This window comes from Puccinia triticina, chromosome 17A (assembly GCF_026914185.1).
Source record: "Puccinia triticina chromosome 17A, complete sequence".
Classification (NCBI taxonomy): domain Eukaryota; kingdom Fungi; phylum Basidiomycota; class Pucciniomycetes; order Pucciniales; family Pucciniaceae; genus Puccinia; species Puccinia triticina.
The window spans coordinates 2,595,864-2,614,995 of NC_070574.1; the positions used below are offsets into that span (position 1 = coordinate 2,595,864).

Genomic DNA, 19,132 nt, shown 5'->3' on the forward strand with positions numbered 1-19,132 from the left:
GTCTGCAGTCACGTCAGTCGTTTTCCTCATCCTCATCCTCACCATCTTGATCACGACAACCACGGCTTTCTTGATCAGAAGCTTCATCTTCCTCACTGCTATTAACCACAGAGATCTTGCGCGGAGCTTTGCAACGAGAAAGACGAGCACGTTTGTTATGAGAAGGAAGGTGGCCCTCGTTTTCTTCTTCATCGGAACTAGCATCTTCCTTGAATTTAACTTGAACCCACCCTTCACCAAGGGCTCGCAATATCCTTTCTGAAGTTTCAATTGAGATAGCGTTGATTGGCTGACAAAGCTCGTCTGCAATAAATCTATCAGGATTGTTTCGTTTGACCTTTACTGAGATATGCGCCGCTTTCAGATCGCGGGCAGCATTTTTTCCGGGCCAGCCTCGAAATTTCTTCCCGCCTGCATTATCTTGAACCGCAATATTTTGTCTTTGATCAGATTATGGAACAATTTATGCAAAAATGTCGACTTACTGAGAAGGGCAAGCAATTTTTGGCTGATAAGCTTTTTATTATCTTTTAGTGTGCCTGTGCGCCCAATTTGATTGGTGTGAGTATCTGTGCACAGGGCTGTGGGAATAGATCGCTAAATACTCACCTTGGCAATATTTGTCCTTCTGATGATCTTCTTGCTCGTCATTGTTGGTGAGCTCGGCAAGCTTCCGTTTCTTTTGAGCTGGCTTGCTTTTGCTCACAGAGGCCGAGTCTCTCGGATGGATTTCATTTGCGCATGCGAGCTCGTTTGGATCTTTGTTGGTGAGTTCGGCAACAACTGACATACCTGCGACATATGTGTGAAACTTGCGCAAGGGATCACCGTTGTTTGTGAGTATGTTTAGGAACGCGTTGCCCATCTTTGTACCTTCTTGGATGAACAGATCACCCAAAGATTTAGCCGAGGCAACAACAAGCATTCCTTGAATTCGATGACAGGCGGCAATCTCGTTCATCTAATCCATTTGCATGTAACAGCTTAGCTAGTATTCACCACAGGCCTGAACAAGCAGCCTCAAACAAAAGTGACATACCCTTCTGACCGTTTCTTTCACCCATCGCCTGAAAAAGGTGATACTCTTTTGGTTCGAGCCAAGGGTTAGTTTTGTGTTTGAGATGTGAACATCTCTGGCGGTCTGGACTACGCCATTAGTGATTTCGAGCGGCTTGTCTCCACATATGGATTTGAGAAAGGCCGGATCCTTGTACTTGAGCTTGGTGGCAGGATCAAAGGTCTTCCATACCTGAGCAACGGCGGTGCACCTTTCTTTAAGTTTTAAGACGGCTACAGCTCAGAGAATGGATTAGTTTGTTGAATCTATTCAGAATAATCTGCGGGTGACTTACTCTGAGAGAAGATTTCCCGTGCCTCCGGATCATATCGGCAGAAGTTGTTATAGCTGGTTGGACCCCGCATGCGGTTGATCTGGCCAATGTGCATGTACAGCAATGCTACGTGAAGTTGGTAACGGATGGCAAAAATGTAGAGTTGCCGCTCGAATTCGTAATATAATTCATCGACCTCTGCTTTGAGGTACGACGGCAGACATTTTGATGTGGCATGCAGGGCCTCGTATTCTCGTAGCTCATCAAGCTCCATACCAACGATCTCCTCCATAATTTCTTCTGGAAGCTCGGTGATACGGTTTTTAGCATTTTCTCCATCATCTGCAGGTGACTGCCCTGGTTTATTCACGTTTCCAGGAACGCAGGTGTTTTCTGATTCGATGTCTTTCTTCCTGCTGTCAGCGGCATTTTCACTGGCATCTTTGTCCGATTCGACTTCATCTTCCGGGCATGGGGGAGGATTGGAACCGCTAGTGGGTTGGGTGTTTGAAGGGCAACGATCTTTGGTGAGATTACGGAGGATCTTGTTGATTTCAGCATGATTCTTCTTGGGAAGAGCTCTGCTGTTGTCCGCGGGAACTTGGTTCTCTTGAGGAGCGCTGCGAGTGACAGGGGGAACTTGGTTCTCTTGAGGAGCCCGGCGAGTAACAGGGGTAGTACCAACGGGAGAGTCAAAAGATTCGGTGCTGGCGGTATGATCTTGATAAAGATTTGCTCGTGTATAGTTAGGCGGGACGGGAGTGGTTCCAAAAGGCGCGCGGTGAAAAGGACCTGGATAGGAATTTGGTTGTGCGTTGTGACGAGGGAGGTAAGGAGTTCTTCCAAAAGTACCGTCCTGATGATAAAGATTGCGATGGGGGCCAAGTGCTGGGTTATTGGGCTCTAAAGTTGGGTGGTGGCCTTGGGCTTGTCGGTTGACGGGGGCGCAAACAATCTCACCCCGACTGTCAATAAAGTATATCTGTTGAGGTTCGCTTCCTAGCTCGTCGAGGTTATGTGACTGGTTGTGGTTGGTGGCATTCTGCGAATAAAAGTTTCCAGTAGGCTGGAATTTAGGGTTGGGTAGGCCATATTGAGGGTTGCGCGAGTTGTGTGCTGGGGTGAAATTTTGCGCTCTTTGAAGGTGTAGTTCGTGGTTGGGGTTCATGCTGGTCGCGGGTTGATTTGAGACAATTTGGATTGTTTGGATCGATGAGGGTGTTGGTTTTCTGTTGAGGTGAAGGGTGTGAATGAAGGATAAAAAATGGTGTGGCGACTTGGTGCGGTTGGGTAAATTTTAAAACAAGTCAGGGGACTTGGCGGGGAAAAAAACACCGAGTGGCTGAGTGGTTGAGTGGTCAGAGTGGCCCGAACTTTGCAGGGGGGCGTGGGCTTCTAGCCTACCTGACAGGTGCATGACATGCAGGCTAGGTACTGTGTAGGCATAGGGTCCTCAGGTGTTGTGTTGCACTCCATTTCCCAGAGCAAAGAATAAAAAAAAAAAAAAAAGTTGAAAAAGTTGAAAAAGTAGTGCACAATAGTGCACTCCAAAATATTAGTAGTGCAAGGATTGTGCACTCCAAAAATTGAACATTTTTTGGAGTAGCCGTATGTTTACTCCAGCAATTCATGAAGTGGACCATTGTACACTCCAATATTTTTGGAGTACACAATTGTGCACTCAATTTTTGAAGTACATGTAGTAAATTTTGGTAGTGCATTTAGCCTGCCCCTTCAGATTATTGGGGGTCAAAGCCTCTCCTCCCACCTTGCTCCTTCCTTCCTCCTTCCTCCTCACCTAATTAATTCTTCCCTCCATATCCCATCATACTGAATCCTAGACCCTTATACAGTAGTATACCACCCTTATCCAAGTATATTAAAGTCTCAGGTTCGTAGAAAATACAAAAGAAAATCAAAGGTTTTGCCTCCTACAAAACATGGGACACCAGGGCGTGAGGGGACAACACAAATAATAAATACAAAAAAAAAATGGACACAAACAAATCCCGCTCCCTGCCACCCAGCGCAGCAAGCTGGCACATTGTGGCCCAACGCCTATCCCTGTCTAGCAGGGTTAAAAAGCGTTGGGAAGAGGACCCCCAGCCAAAAAGCACAGGGGGGTCCCCGAATATCCCCCGCCGGACTGCGCAATTGCAACAGCGGACGGGGGTGAGGTGACCACCTGACTGGAAATACAGCCCGGCAGGTCGCCTGAAGCTAAATCCCTCCCACCCCCCCCTTTTATACCCGACGTTCACCAAACCCCCACTCCCATTATCTCATCATACACAACACCGCCCGCCGCCCAACGACCGCCACCCCACCAACCGCACCACGCCACAGCTCTTCGCCCGAGTATCAGACCCATATAATTCCCCGCCACACCCCCTCGCCTTCACCATTAGGGGGTTTCAAAGTTAAAAATCAGGTCGCGCAGGTCCCAGGAATCAGGAAAAAAAATGGACCTGGAACCTCTCCTGCGGACCTGATTTCCTTCTTTGAAAAAGGCTCCAGGAGATCAGGTCCAGGAGCAGGAAAAAGGTCAGAAACACCCCCTCAAGGGTGTTTTGACCTATCCCCGATCACACCCGCATACTGGCCATCAAGTTTGAGACAGCACACACTACCACGCACGCAACTCAATGGTTGGTTCAGACCCGAACTCAATGACCAGTTGGGTCTGAACCAACCATCAAGTGACACAACACTCAATGGCCGTTTGGGTCTGTACCGGCCATCAAGTGAGACAACACTTGATGGCGTTCGGGTCTGCACTGGCCATCGAGTGACACCACACTTGATGGCCAGTCGGGTCTGTACCTGCCATCGATTGATGTGTCACTCAATGGCCGGGTGGGGTTGTACCGGCCATTGAGTGACGCAACACTCGATGGCTGATCAGGTCTGTGCCGGCCATCGAGTGACACAACACTTGATGGCCGGTTGGGCCTGGACCGGCCTTGCGAGGGCAATTGAGTTTGATTTGAATATGTCTCCGAGTTGGAGGAAGCTTGTCACACACGGTGACAGTGGCATGTGGTATTCCAACAACGTTTCACACAGGGAACTGGACGGATCAAAGTCCTTCCGGGACCCCGGTGGCAAGGGACAAAAGGGATTTGTGCCCAAATTTTTGCAGGTCAAGAACTTCTGGGTGCAAGATCAGGAGATTCTTGCATTTGGGGGTGTTCAAAGTAGAGCCCCCAGGTTGGTGTTTTTGGCAGTGATTTTTTTTCCTGGAAATCAGACCTGATTGGGGTCCTGCGCGACCTGATTTCAACTTTGAAACCCCCTATTGCCTACGAGACGCCCGCGGCCAGAACTACCGTTGAGACGCCCCCAACACCAACTAGAATTATGCCAGCTTGGCGTTGTCATCGACGTTCTCCCAGGACTCCGGCTCCCAGGCAACTTTCTAGGCCTCCGCTGCTTGTTGTCGCGAAGCTGATCCACGATATTTCCGACAATGAGAGTATGGGGAAGGAGGATAAGCGATTGCCGGGGGGGAAGAGGGTTGGAGAAGAAATAGACCGGTAGAGAAGAGGCCTTTGGCGGCGCGGGGGAGGACGATAGGGCCGAGCAAGGACAGCGAGGCGGCCAAAGGGAGCCATTGCTCGGCGGTCATGGTTGTCAACCTCTGCGGCGCCCCGTCCGCGCCCGGCTCGTTGTCCCCCATTGCCCCCACATCAGCCGCCGCCTGCTGTTGCTCCTGCCGCTGGTACGCGACCGGCTGTTCGATGTTGTGGACGGGGACCGTCAAAAGCCGCAGCGCAAGGAGATACGTCACCATCTCTTGGATTCCGTCTATCTTCCGTTGCGTTGGCCTCTTGCCAATCTCTCAATGGCTCCTCTTGGCGAGCAAGTCCCTCTCCCGGTCGGGCCCGCAAAGCCAGCCCCCGTGTCTCTCTCCCTTCCCTCCGTGATCACCCCCCACCTTGCAGCAATGCCGAAGAATTGCAGCACAAGCCCATCATCCATAGCTATCAAATATCAATATTTAAGAAAATGAAATAGAATAAATATAAATCAATAGCCTGTGAATCATAAAGAAAAATTACAAGTCTTTTGGTAGTTTAAGAACTACTCTTATTTAATTTAGCACAACTTACTTAAGAGGATAGCAGTCAGGATAAAGCATTAATTTTCCGTAAACCAGCAAAACTTTATGTGAAGTTGGAATATACATATCTCAGCAGCTGAGTAAAAATAAGCTACCAACACATAATTTAATCCTGATAAGCCCTCATGTCATGCATAGCTGGATGAAAACTACTTGTAGATTAAGAGTTGATGACAGTAGGAAGTTCCCAGAGACTAATCTAAAAGGATTAAAAGACATCAAGAGGCTAAATGGAGAAATTTATTTTTATTGAACTTGGTTTAAGTAGGTGGGTGGAGAGGAGGGCTTTCCCCAGGGAGGAAAACCAAAGGAGTTGTCTAAAGAAATAATGGGAAGTCTTTGTGAGAGATTTCAGGTAGGCATGGGCCAGAATGTGAGCTGTGAAATCTGGCTAGAAGGGGGGATTCAAAACAGGACTGAAGGAACTAAACATAAGATCTGCAGCGGCGAAGCCGCCTTGGCCTCTAGTAAAGATAATATACCATTATACCAGTAATATACCCTTATAACACTACCTTCCTTGATACACCACACCATCCTCCTTTTAATTCCTGGTTGATACATGTGCTCCCAATACCTTCCACCTCTTCTGTTGATAACATCCCTCCACCTCCCTGCCATCCTACCTAGTCCTGGTCCTCCATTCCATCCCTGGTCACGCCAGCCATCCTACATAATCCTAGTCTGTGGTTCCATCCGTGATAACACCATCCATCATCCATCCGCCCTACCTCCCTCTGTAATGACACCATCCCTCCTATGTACACATACCCTGCTTGTATTATATATACCTTCCTCCTCTTATAATGAATGATAGCTGTATCTATGCTGTCCCAATACCTCTGCAATGTGATTTTGGCATTGTCATGCCAATGAATGAACCGACTGAAAGGCTTTATTTTTCTTCATCTTTCTGCAGTAGACAGACAGCCAGGGGTTGCTTACTTTTCCTTCAGTCAAATATTGAAATTTGCAATTGTTGAAGAGAGGACCCAAGGGTTCTTCTTTCTTCTTTCACAATCTTTCCTCCTATTGATAAGATGTACTAGGCCTAGGAGCAGCGGGAATGATGCAGTCTGGGCAGAGTTGTTGTGGAAGAATCAGTATATCATTTCACAACAGGGAAGAGATGAAAGAAAGGAAGGAAAAGGAAAAATAAAACAGGTGGAACTGTCCTTGGGAGCAGCAGACACAATGCAATCTGGGAAGAGTGGTTGTGGAAGGATGAGGAGAAGATCCTTCCACGTCCGCTGATACCAGGTATACAAGGTGGAGTCTGAAAGGTATGTGAAACACAAGAAAAGATGGAGTGAAATGCATGTAGCAACAAAGGGTAGTTACATTACATTGTTTTATCCACGCAATGTGGGTAACGTAACTACCCTTGTTAACCAGGGCTCCCTGTTACTTTACTAATAATGGGTTCATTTTAAACCCCGTGCCTAATGTAACGGGCCTCAAAGAAGAGGCCTGTTATTGTGTTATCCCCTGGATAACACAATAACAGACCATTTAAGGCTGTTTTAGCCTCAATACTTGCTTTTTATCAGGGGCCCTGCGTGCCCCAATAATGCAACAAACATGTAAAGAAGGGCCATCATGTGGTGCAATAACGTAATTGCACCACCTTTACGTGTAATGTGTTGATAACAACTCAAATTCTGTTACATTACAATTATCTACATGTTATGTGTAGCATAACTACCCTTTTTTGTGTTTAGCACACAGAACAAAAAGGAAACAAAGTGACTAGCTCAAAATCTATGCCAAATATAGATCCTATATTTAAACATTATCAAACACATAGGTAAGGCCCTGTTTGTCTGCCATTTTATACATCATAAATGGTAGAGTTTATGACACGCGACCCAAATTTTGCCCCCCATTGCCACCAAAACTTTGAAACCCCTGGGGGTCGCGCGTCATAAATTTTACCATTTATGACGTATAACGCGGCAGCCAAACAAGGCCTAAGCCATAACCATACTGCCCTCTAGTAGCTACTACTTGTTTGATACATACACTGTAAAAATTGAACAAGGCACCTGCAAATGCTCAATCTGTGTGGTACAACCCATAGTAAAATGGAAACCACTGATTATGAGATACCTGCAAAATCCTAAATTAACCAAGTCCCTCTCTTTGTGGAGGGGGGAGATTAAAGAAAAGGGATGGGGGGAGATAGGGACAGCTTGGGTCAAACTTAATTCAAGTCCCTGGCTGCTGTGGGCCTCTGGTCTTGCAAAGCAAGTCTCCAATAGCCCTTGGCAGGAAGGAATTGGGCGCTATCACCCCCTTTTGCAGAGCCTAGAATTTGAGTTTGGCTGGGTGGGTTTTTCAAACCATCACAGTTCCTTGCCCTCAAAACCTTATACCTTAAAAATTTGCTTGGCACAAAGCCTTTCTTCTTGCGCGTCATCCCACACAATCTGATTTATGTTACATCATTTCTTCAAAGTTAAATAAATTATCAAAGTCAACCAAACCTTGGAGTTTACTGAATTAAAGTAACAGAGAAGATCCCTCACATACTTATATATATATACTTTTTTTTTGACTTACAGTCAAGCCTCTGAGCCCTTGATCGCCGTCACAGACCCGCCCTATAAAAAAGTGACCACCAAAAGTTGAAATTCTCTCAGGCCATGGAGTCAACATAGCGTGTAAGTCCCTCCTTTGGAGACGGCTTTGCTCCCCTGAGGAGGAGGGAATTATCCAAGTTGGTGCAAAATCCAAGCTCCAAGAGAGACTCTGTCACCACCTGAGAGAAGGGATACCCATCCTTGGAAATTTCTGTGAAAAGAAAAATGGCCCCAAATCCAAGATTATTGCCTACATGAAAAAGTGGATGCCATGTTGATTGGCCGGATGGTTTGTGAACTATAAGTGCAAAGAGGCCAAAGAATCCATAAAAAGCCCAAGCTCTCCTGCCATGGCTGGGACATTACTCACAAGCCTGCCTTTTGGCAAACTTAGTCAGTCCTTCCTTCCAAGTTGGCAGGCTGGCGCCCCTTGCGCAAAGCGCAACCCTCAGAAGGAGGAGCTTGGGAGTAAGCCGGGAAATTTGCTGTGAGCGCTGAGGACCGCCTCCAACCATTTGGCTGGTGTCAAACTTTGACACCAAACTAAAATTGCCTCCTGCGGGCCAATCAGGCCGCCCTGGTGCCAGATTGAAGGCCTGCATCTCGCCTTAAATCCTACATAGATCACATCATGCACATGTCATTAACTCGAGCGGTCTTGAAGTTACAAAGCTTGTAACATCATCTTACCAAGATTCTTGGATTGTCCATACATTTGTACAATAGGCAAGTACATAAGAGCTGAATACACATGCCAAAGTGTACAGTTATGGTGGCTTCTGTACTATGTTTTTGTCACGGTACAGCCTGACAGGTAGGATGCAGCAAGTTTATTGGATAGTGGAGTGTACAGGAGTGAAAAAAACAAGAGTTTGACAAAAGGAAAACAGCTCATTGTGTTTTTTGAAAGGATGTCTAGCACTGCTCTGAAGCCTCTCTCTGCTGCGGGGCTCTCCTCCAGAGAGGCTTGGTTAAGCATGGCCTTTTGAGGTTCGCTTTGCGAGGCGACTTTGGCACGCCGGGTCCCCCGGCCACTGAAACAGCGGGAGCTAGCAAGCAACCCGGACCACCCGCAAAGCTGGCTGTGTAGCCCCAAACTTAGTCAGTCCCTCTTCTGAGGGGCGGGCAGGGGCCCCTCGCGCGAAGCGCAAGCCTCCAAAGGAGGGACTTGGGACTAAGCGGCAAAATTTGGCGTGAGTCCTGAGTACAGCTTTCACCCATTTGGCTGGTGTGAAAGTTTGGCACCACTTTTCTATAGCATCCTGGTGGCCAAATGGGCCGCCCAGGTGCCAAATTGAAGGTCTGCATCTGGCCTTCAAGACTACATTACATAGGCCACATTTTGATGCCTTGAATGGCCTTAAAACTACAAGGATGTGAAGTCATGGAATCATGATTCCAGGATTGATCTTACACCATACTATTGGATAAGTACATGAAAGTTTCAATTACTTCTAATAAGTACATGAAGTATGTTTATTGTTTGAATTGAACAATGAACTACATTTGGTATGCAGGCCACACATAAAATGTGTACAGGAGTTGAAAAAAACACGCTCTGCTCGCTGGGACAAGCTCGGCATGGTTTTTGAAAGCATGTCCAGCAGCTCTCCAAGGGGCTTGATGGATGGTGGCTGGCTGGCTGCCTGCGCAAGAAGCTAGGCTTCAAGGCCATGCCACTCATGGGCCTATCCCGGCAGTGGTTGATGTGTAACAAAGGATTTAATGAAATTTGGGGGTTGGCCGAGCCTCGGGCCCGTTGGATTCACGCCAAACCTCGCCGCTTGGGGGCAAGCCTCTCTGTGAGACAGAGACCCTGCGGGGCCCTCCTCCAGAGAGGCTTTGTTAAGCTCGATGTAGCCCTAACCCACAAGTCCAACCGAGCTTCATGGACTATGAAACTCTGCTCTTGCCTCCACCCGCACTCCTTCCCTCAGCCATCCTCGATCATCCTGATCACCCAGACCACCCTCCGAGTCAGGCGTACTCTTGCCAGACTGAAGACCGCGGCTCGTCATTCATACTTTCAGGTCCCACACTCGCTGTGGTCGTCCTTTCTTTCGTGACTGGGTTAAGGTCCGAGTCTTTCAATCCCCTCAGGAACGTGTTTCTTGGCCTTCCTTAAACTCTCAAGGGGTTTGCTCTTGTAAACATTCGAGCAGGGCTCATCATCAGAAATCACTCTCCTCTCGAGTTGTCTGACTGGATCGATCGTGTTGGAACGGCTTCATATGGATTGTCATGCTACTCTTGACCGGACTCGTAGATCAAACAGATCGGTCCGAAGACATCGAGCCGCCTCGACGAGGACCTTTCGCTCCTACAAGTTTCCCGGTCGATTTGTTGCAACATACTAGTTGACTGCCCGTTCTGGCTACGATCCTCCAGTCAGCTCCACGAGGCGAGATTGGGAACGATGGGTGGGGATAGCGAGGGCTGTCTGTTGGCCGACAGCCTTCGATTTAGTGCAATCCGCGGTGAGCGAGTTACTGCTCGCTCAACTCAATTCGGACTACTCTTGGTCTGGCAAAGCCTCCTCGGAGAGTGGTCTGGGTGATCAGCTTGATTGATGATTGCTCCTTTTCTCCTTGAACAACCTATTTGGTTGCCACTCAACTTCTTCTTGTCCTGGTATCGTTGTGTCGATGTGTCGGAGTCAACTGATGATCATCGGCTCACTTCTCAGACACGGAAAATTGATACCCATGGATCGTAGGGATTCATCGGTTGACCTTCTCCGACCTGTGTTGTGCCCGATCGTTTCTGATGTCTCCGGACTTCACCTGTTGTACCCCTCCTTTCCTTATCCATCGCGCTGTTTTTCCCCTCCAGCAGTAAAATGAAAATGGTCTGCCTTTTTGCACCCATTAAAATCCCCTGCGAACACCAAAAAAGGTGTGCACTCCAGCACGAACTTATCCGAGTCTCTGCGAGGGGACCCCGAAGCTACACCACGGACGCACCTCCTTGCATCGTTTCCGAATGCCGTTCGAAGTGAAGGAAAATTGTCGAAAAAACTTGGAAGTGGCCCCACTCATTGGGATTTCGAATACTCCTTGATTTGTTTCCCAATAATTGGGAAATAACTCGAGGAATACTCGAGTGAAAGCCCAATCCGGCAAATATCCGAGGGAGTTGCCGCACAAACTCCGGTGAAATCCTTGTTCGAGTGCCATTCGAATATCATTGGATTGCCCTCCCAAGTGCTTTTGAAATCAATTTGATTTCACTTCGACTTTCTTCCCCAGCCACCGATAATCAAACAGAAATCAAACATCACCAGCAATTTTCGAACAGAGATCAAACATTGCCAGCAATTTTCGAACAAAATTCAATCATTGCCAGCAATATTCAATCAGAAGTCAAACATCACCGACATGGATATCAACCCAGTCATTGTGATTCGCCTCCCCATCCCAAACTTGGCCTCCCAGCTTGCAGACTCCAACCCACCTTGCAAGTTACCTCACACATTATGGACACCTCACACGTTATGGAAAACCAGGAACCCAGCTTGCACCATGACAACCAAGAAGGGGAGGAGCAGAGTGGTGACTCCAAAAAGGTGAGTCCCTCCCCTCACCACTTGTATCCTTTTGGGCCCTGACACACCCTCCACTGATGGCTTGCAGCACCCAGCTCAGGCCCAATCGCAGCCTTGCCGCAATGAGGTTCCGGCCCCTCTCTCAGACAACAATGAGTTTGGGTTTATTTGACCACCTGCCAGACATTTTTGATATGTGATACATGAGCTCCTGTTTAACCCCTTCCAGTTGTTGGATATAGGTGTCCATGTCAGGAATGACTGTCTGAAAAATCATACTTGACATAAAGCACATTGAATACCAAACATTTTTCATGTCTTTGGTCATGTAAGGAAACAACACAAATGCTGCAACCTGCAAGATGATTCTGAAATCTTTACCAATGAAGGATCAATAGTGGGCCATCATGTAAGTTGCCTGAAGTTGTGGAAAATTGAGGGCGTCGGTGTTGAATGATTGCAAGCGGGCCTCCACTTCTTTCAATTTGCTCTTGGGTATCCTATTTGTCGTAAGTTCAGCCATGAGATATTTGACACAACCTAGTAGGACTACGAGTAGTATCTCCACTGGGGTGTCATTCACTATGAAAAAAACTCAAGAAAGTGCTGTCAGTTGACATGCAGCATACCTGAGTTCATTCCTAGTTGAGACCAGGCCCATACAAATGAATCCCAGGGTGGTACACCCTGGAAAGTTTGGAATTTCCTCAGCTTAAGTCTATAGTGCAAAATGCACTAGACTGAGGTACAGGAAGCTTGGTCTGAGGTGCACAGACTCAGTCCTGAGGCAAATTAGGGATTGTTGATCTAGACCCTGGTACCAACTGGTACCTGGGTACCCCCTTGTTTTTTGGCCCAAATTGGGTACCTAGTACCGCACCTGGTACCGCCTGGCGGGTGCGAGGGGGGTGCAAGCGGTACCCCCCAGGTGGTACTTGGTACCCGCCACGGGTGGTACCTGGGTACCACACCGCTTTTGGGCCAAACCCAAGTACCTAGTACCACACCCGGCACCGCTGCGCGGGTGCAAGGAGGGTGCAAGCGGTACTAGGTACCCGCCACGGGTACCGATCCACAATCCCTAAGGCAAATGCTCAGCTGCCCCTGACTCATCCAAAGTCCCCCGCATTGGAGGTCACGGGTACATGCTTGACCTCCCCATCCCTCCGGGTCAACAAGAGTAAGCGCCCTTGTTGACAAAGAAGAATCCCACCCGGTCAAAAGCTATATAAAACAACTTTGACCGGGAGGAATCAATCCCTCCCAGTCAATACGTTACCGGGAGGAGTCCCTCCCGGTCGACTGCCATATTGAGCAGTCATCTGGGAGGAGTCCCTCCTGGTCGACTGCCATACACAGCAGTCGACTGGGAGGAGTCCCTCCCGGTCGACTGCTGTATATAGTTGTCAACCAGGAGGGACTCTCCCGGTTGACTGCCATATCAAGCAGTTGACTGGGAGGAGTCCCTCCCGGTCGACTGCCATGTCGAGCAGCCGACTGGGAGGATGGGAGGAGTCCCTCCCGGTCAACTGCTGTATATAGTTGTCGACCAGGAGGGACTCTCCCGGTTGACAGGTTTATATTGTGGTCGACCGGGAGAGACTCCTCCCGGTCGACAGTCACATAAATCAGTCGATCGGGAGGAGTCCCTCCCGGTCGACCCCAATATGAACTAGCCGACCGGGAGGAGTCCCTCCCGGTCAACAGCCATATCGAGCAGTCAACCGGGAGGAGTCCCTCCCGGTCAACCCCAATATGAACTAGCCGACCGGGAGGAGTCCCTCCCGGTTAGGGATTGTGGATCGGTACCCGTGGCGGGTACCTAGTACCGCTTGGCAGGTACCGCTTGCACCCTCCTTGCACCCGCGCAGCGGTGCCGGGTGTGGTACTAGGTACTTGGGTTTGGCCCAAAAGCGGTGTGGTACCCAGGTACCACCCACAAATACCACCTGTGGCGGGTACCAAGTACCACCTGGGGGATACCGCTTGCACCCCCCTCGCACCCGCCAGGCGGTACCAGGTGCGGTACTAGGTACCCAATTTGGGCCAAAAAACAAGCCTATTCAAGTGAGTTATTCCGCTTTCCTCTTCTACTTTGCTGTTGAAGTTGGCCCCTTTTTGAATATTGCAAGCTCCCTGTTTTGAACCTCCTAGTCTTTATCGTCTGCCTGTCCTACCGATCGATCACGAAAATAAATAAATAAAACCGCTGCTAATTCGTCGCCCTTGCTGTTGTTAATTTCCGTCGTCGTTGCCGTCTCCCCGTGGCGATGCCTGATTCCTTTCAACTTGCCCGCGCTGCCTTCGCTAGTTCCTCCCATCGCGACATCATTTGAAGAGAGAAATAGAAAAAAACCGGTAGCCGCTGCCGCCCTCGCCGATCCGCTGATCCAATGAGTTGATGCTTGTTGATTTTGATTGCCGAAGTGAGCTTCAGTTTCTTTTCTTTTCGTTTACTATTGCTCGCTTTTCCGTTGTATTTTGTTTGAGGACTGATTCTTGCTTCTTCTCTTGTCATTTGAATTAGTCCTTGCCACCCTTCCTTTTGATGGGGTTGATAAACTCGAGGAGCCACTACCGCAGATTCACCTGAGCTAATGATGCCTGTGGTTATAGTCATTCCATCACCGACCTCCATTCGCTGCTATAGGCCTGTACAGAAGAATAGTGACCTCTATTTCCTCCTGATCTTCTCGCCTCCAACGCTGATAACTGAAGGAAAAAAGAACTGGATAACTCTGATGAAGCTGTTGTCCAACGGCGATCAATCCACTACCCATCCTAGTATTCCCGATCTGAAAATCTGACGAATCTTCTAGCGGCCGCTTTGCTTTGCTTCCTCATTCAAGGCTACCTCCCAAGCTGGGATATTATATCCTTCCTCCTGTGATTGCTTCTTCTGCTATACAAAAAAACAACCGCCGGCTACCTCCACTATCTTTGACGATGATCCTCCCCCCATTTTTCCGACTCTCCTGTCCTACACCAAGCTTCCCTATTCTTGCTGACTCTTGGTGATACACTTCCACGACTGACTCCAGCTTTATTTATTTATTTATTTTTTTTTCTGTTTTTTTTGTTTTTGTTTTGTTTTAATTATTGACCCTTTCTTCCCACCTCTTTATTCTTGTTTTGTTTTCCTTGTTGTTTTTTTTTTTTTTATAAATGCCTATCCTTTGAGATTCCACCTGAAATTGACTTGCCCAAAAAAAATGATGAAATATGAGTGAGAGTAAAAGAAAAAACCTGGACCCTAAAAGAGCAAACATAAAAAAAATCCATCAGTAGAGCAAGGGTTCTTTTTTTTTTTTTTCTTCTTCTATACCTACATAGCCACACATAGTGTGCCTCTTTTTTTCAAAGAAATGCTGAATACTCCCAGTCTTTCCAGAATGTCCAATATTCCCAGCCTAATCGATTTTGCTCGTCTTTCAGAGCCCATTGGAAGGTAGTCCAATCAAGCTTCCCAAAGGTGAGGACCATTTTTGACACCACACTAGCTAGGAATTCCTCCTCTTCTATATCTCTTTCTCTAACTTCCTCCCACCTTTTCTCCTCTTTGACCAAGTCTTTTCCTTTTTCAGTGCCTAAATATAAGCCCAACCGCTGATCCTTCCAAATCCACCAATCTTCCGGCCAGATCGTATCATTATTTATGTATCCGAGTGTACCGCCCCAGTCCAAGAGCTTCATGAATCCTATCCGACCGGCCGTGTACCCTGGAATTTCCGCCCACAATCCTTCAGCCAGCGAGCCATAATTAATTCTCGGGGTATTTAATCAGAAATTCCGCAACTGGCCATCCTTGGTCGACATAATCCGCGTTCACCGCCACACTCATACACCAGCCGTACCCAATTTCCGCTGGTCCTGAATCGTCCAACTTGGTCCATTCGTCATTCCAACCATCTATTGGTATCTGTCTTGCAGGTGTGTTCCAGCCATCTTTGTCCGACCAAGGTGTGATTTTATCCTGGAAAGAGATGTCCGTATAAATTTCACAGTTATCTGTTTTCTGAATCTCCTTGTCAGAGGTAACTAATGCTGAAACTGATCCGAATTCTAAATTTTGATTTCTTCCATTTTTAGCTAGATTCTCGTTTGCCAAATAGCCCCCCGCGTCCGTTCCGTTGTTACTGTCCAAAGTCGTGCCGTCGTCATCCGTCCACTTGCCACTGTCAGTTACGTCCTGGTTTAAAACCTCCTCCTTACCTGCTGAAGTGCCCAAGGTATCCCCGTAGTTTCCCGTATGTATGCTAAAACATCGATCCACAATTCTCCGTGGTGGCGCCATTTCCCATCCTGGAACCTTTGGAGAGCAAATTGGTATACATAATCGTTCGCCGTCCCCAAGCTCGTAGCTCAGAATTTCTCCTTGTGATTTTGATAACTCCAAACGAACCTTATGATCGGCCAAAAATGGACTACCCAAGACGGTGTAGACTTTTCCGCGAGCTATGAAGAAATTTGCTGCTTTCTCGTCCTCTTCGTCAATGCAAAATTGAATACCTTCCGCTAATCCTACAATTGGAGTTGAATGTCCGCCTATTCCCGTGATGTTCATGCTGATTTCCCTGGTAGTTAACTGCAATTTGATTGACAAGGTTTCCAGCATAATGTTCATCTCCGCTCCCGTGTCGACTAACGCTTTAACCTTTTGTCCTCCAATCCAGATATCGACAAATCCTAATGGGCACGCATACGTTAATGAAGGCCTGACGGTATCCTTGAAGTTGAAATTTTGATGCTTGTTTATCACGAAATCTTCATGGTCGCACCTTCCCGAGTTCTGACTCCGGGCCACCGGTTTACTCTCTTCGTCCGCCAGGTTCTGTAATTCCTGTAAAAACTTAGGCGCAATGAGGAGAAGCTCTTCCAAGGTGAGTGTAAAGCTTTGTTTCAGAATCTTCCTTTTCAATCCCCCCCCAACTTTGGTTTTGTCAACCGTTTTAACTTCCATTTCCTTAGCTAACTCGTCTTCCTTGCTTTTCTCAGGTTCCTTGGATTTACTGCTTGTTGGCTGCGGTATTTCTCCAGTTTTGCTCTCGTCGTCCGATTCACCTTCTACCCAAGCTCCAGGATAACTTGATCGTCTTTTTCGTCCCTCCGCCGGCTTTTTATTGGCTTCCTGATTTGCTGGTGGTGCTTTGCTACTTTTCTCTGCCGGTTTCCCTGCTTCTGGGTTAGGTTGTGATTGCGGCGGTGATTTATCCTTTTCTTTGTCGCCAATACGCTGGGATCTTCTCAACCCAAAACCAATCAAGTTTTCCTCATCGTCTTCGCCGTAGTGTACCGTTGGTGGACTCCAAGCTTCCCATCGATTTGTCGATATCACGGTTGCCGTTGGTTCTTGTCGAGGTTCCATTTCGCCATCTCCAACCGCCATATTCACCTGCTTTTCTGCTTCCTTGACATTCAATTCAGCCCTCTCCGCATACCGCCTAACCAGTTCTCGAATTGAATCGCCAGTATCTGATGGGATCATTTCTCTATTAGGATAATAATAATTTGGGCCAGACTTGAAAACCCTCCTATTAGTAATATCCTCGTTAAGATGCTTACAGAACATTACTGTATGTTCCAGTTCCTTACAATAATAACATTGAATCTGAGGTCGTGGAAATGGTGGTCCTCCTGGTCCTGGCGGTCTATATCCTGAGCTTGGCGGTCTTGGTGGTGATAAGTGAGGTGGAAATGGTCTAGAATTTGGATTGATGTTCAGATTGGTATTCAAATCGGTACGTAATTTCTTTATTTCCTCTTCCAGTAATTTGACCTTGTCTGTGGAAGCATCATCCCTGGGTTTGACTTGAACTTCCTTCTTGATTTCTGGATCCTTGCTTATACTCTTTCCTTTTACAGCTCCTACATCCAGATCCAGTACCGATAACGAAGCCTCCATGTATTCCTTCAACTGTTCCAGCTTAGGTACCAACGCCTTTCCGTCCTTCGTTTTCCGTAACTCCTTTTTGTGCGCCAGATCCCGTGCCACGTCCCGTCGTATTTCCATCGAAATTGCTTTCCAAAGTGGTTCCCCGCTCTCCGCGTTCAAATTCTCGTATCCCATCTTCTTCAAGTACGCCAGTATCTCCTCAAGTTCGCCAACAAATTTCCGGTATTCCTCTTTTGTCTGAATTCCGCCCTTACTCACGTGCCGGTCAACCAATGTTGGTATTGAATCCTTGTTAAATCGTCTCCGTGGAGTAGCCCGTCCCCATTTACGAATAAGCTCCGTTTTCAGTAACTCCCAGTCCCGATTCTCATGGCCTTCCATGTTCTCGATGCATTCACTAATCTTCTGATCCCTGATAAGAAATGGTAGCTGTAACGCCACATCTTGCCCGCCAGCCTTTTGTACTGATGCTATCTTCTCCACTCGTTGGATGAACAACTCTACTTCAGTACCATCAAAGTGTAAGTTCATTTTCTTTGTATCTAAGACAACACCTTTTTCTTCATCCTGTAACTTGATTTCGGCTCGTGATCTGAACTGACTTGAATTTGGTGTTGATCCAGGTGTTTCCCCCAAGCTATCCGTGATTCCTTGAATGGTCGTGTCCCAGCCAACTGTTCTTCCTGTGAATGGTGTTGATGTTGCAAATTGAGGCGATGGTCCTTGTTGAACTGGAGTTTCAGGTATTGGTACGTCTTGTGGTGATTTCTTCTGTCCTAATAGTGTGGCCATCATCTCCCTCATTTCCTTCATTGCATCCTTCATTTCTGACATCTCCGCTCGCTGTTGTTGAATTATTGCTGACTGATCTTCGATTGGTGGATCCATGATGACTACTGAACTTGAGTTGTCTTGTGTTCCTTTATTCCAGATGTTTGGGAAGTGCTTCTGAAAGACCTTGCTGATCAGTTCTCTTTCCCGCAGCCGTCGTTCCTCAAAAGTCCTCTCCTTGTCACTCAAAATCCTATCCTCGCCGTCCGCAATCCTATCCTCGCCGTCCGCAATCCTATCCTCGCCGTCCGCAACCCTATCCTCGCCGTCCGCAATCCTATCTTTGCCGTCCGTAATCCTATCCTTGCCGCTCGTAATCCTATCCTCGCCGTTTGCACTTTGATTCACACCTGGTATGTTTTCCACGATTGGTTGAAGTTATAGTTGTTCTAAAAAAAAATTGATTGAATTGATGATATTGATGAAGGTTTCGGCCACTGTTGGGACACCAGATGTAGGACTCCAGGGATGGATGGGTAATCGAAGTTCCTTTTGAGGGGGAAATAAATTGTATGAATAGGTTGAAAGGCTATTACAATCTACGGGTGGTTTGAAAGACCTGCCCCTCTAATAGTACTATGCAAATAACCAAGAGTCTTGTAATCAATATTTAAGAAAATGTGGCAGATTCCAAGATAGCTCTTACTTTTATATAGTAATCTCTATCAGACCTAAATATCTAATTCAATGTGTTTTTAGACCGGTTATAACTAAGGATAACGTGGTTTGTTATGGTGAAGTTCCTCTACTGTTGTTGCTGTTATAATTTGTACTACTACTTCTACTACTACTACTACTCCTAATATGCTAATAAGGAGAATGGGTTGT

The 19,132-nt window shown here is 47.3% G+C and overlaps 3 protein-coding genes across 3 annotated transcripts; 1 reads left to right on the forward strand and 2 right to left on the reverse strand.

The window, feature by feature from the left end:
- Positions 1-13: 13 nt before the first annotated feature.
- PtA15_17A219 (uncharacterized protein) lies at positions 14-2,499 on the reverse strand (the record flags this gene model as incomplete). The annotated part of the gene is made up of 5 exons (XM_053164312.1): positions 14-411; positions 486-539; positions 610-961; positions 1,040-1,290; positions 1,353-2,499. 5 exons carry the CDS (start codon positions 2,497-2,499, stop codon positions 14-16), a joined length of 2,202 nt encoding a protein of 733 aa, XP_053028292.1.
- A 2,250-nt stretch (positions 2,500-4,749) lies between these two features.
- Positions 4,750-5,124, reverse strand: PtA15_17A220 (uncharacterized protein; the record flags this gene model as incomplete). The annotated part of the gene is made up of 1 exon (XM_053164314.1): positions 4,750-5,124. The coding sequence occupies one exon, from the start codon at positions 5,122-5,124 to the stop codon at positions 4,750-4,752; it is 375 nt and encodes a 124-aa protein (XP_053028293.1).
- A 4,800-nt stretch (positions 5,125-9,924) lies between these two features.
- Positions 9,925-10,593, forward strand: PtA15_17A221 (uncharacterized protein; the record flags this gene model as incomplete). The annotated part of the gene is made up of 2 exons (XM_053164315.1): positions 9,925-10,112; positions 10,425-10,593. The coding sequence occupies 2 exons, from the start codon at positions 9,925-9,927 to the stop codon at positions 10,591-10,593; spliced, it is 357 nt and encodes a 118-aa protein (XP_053028294.1).
- Between the last annotated feature and the right edge of the window lie 8,539 nt (positions 10,594-19,132).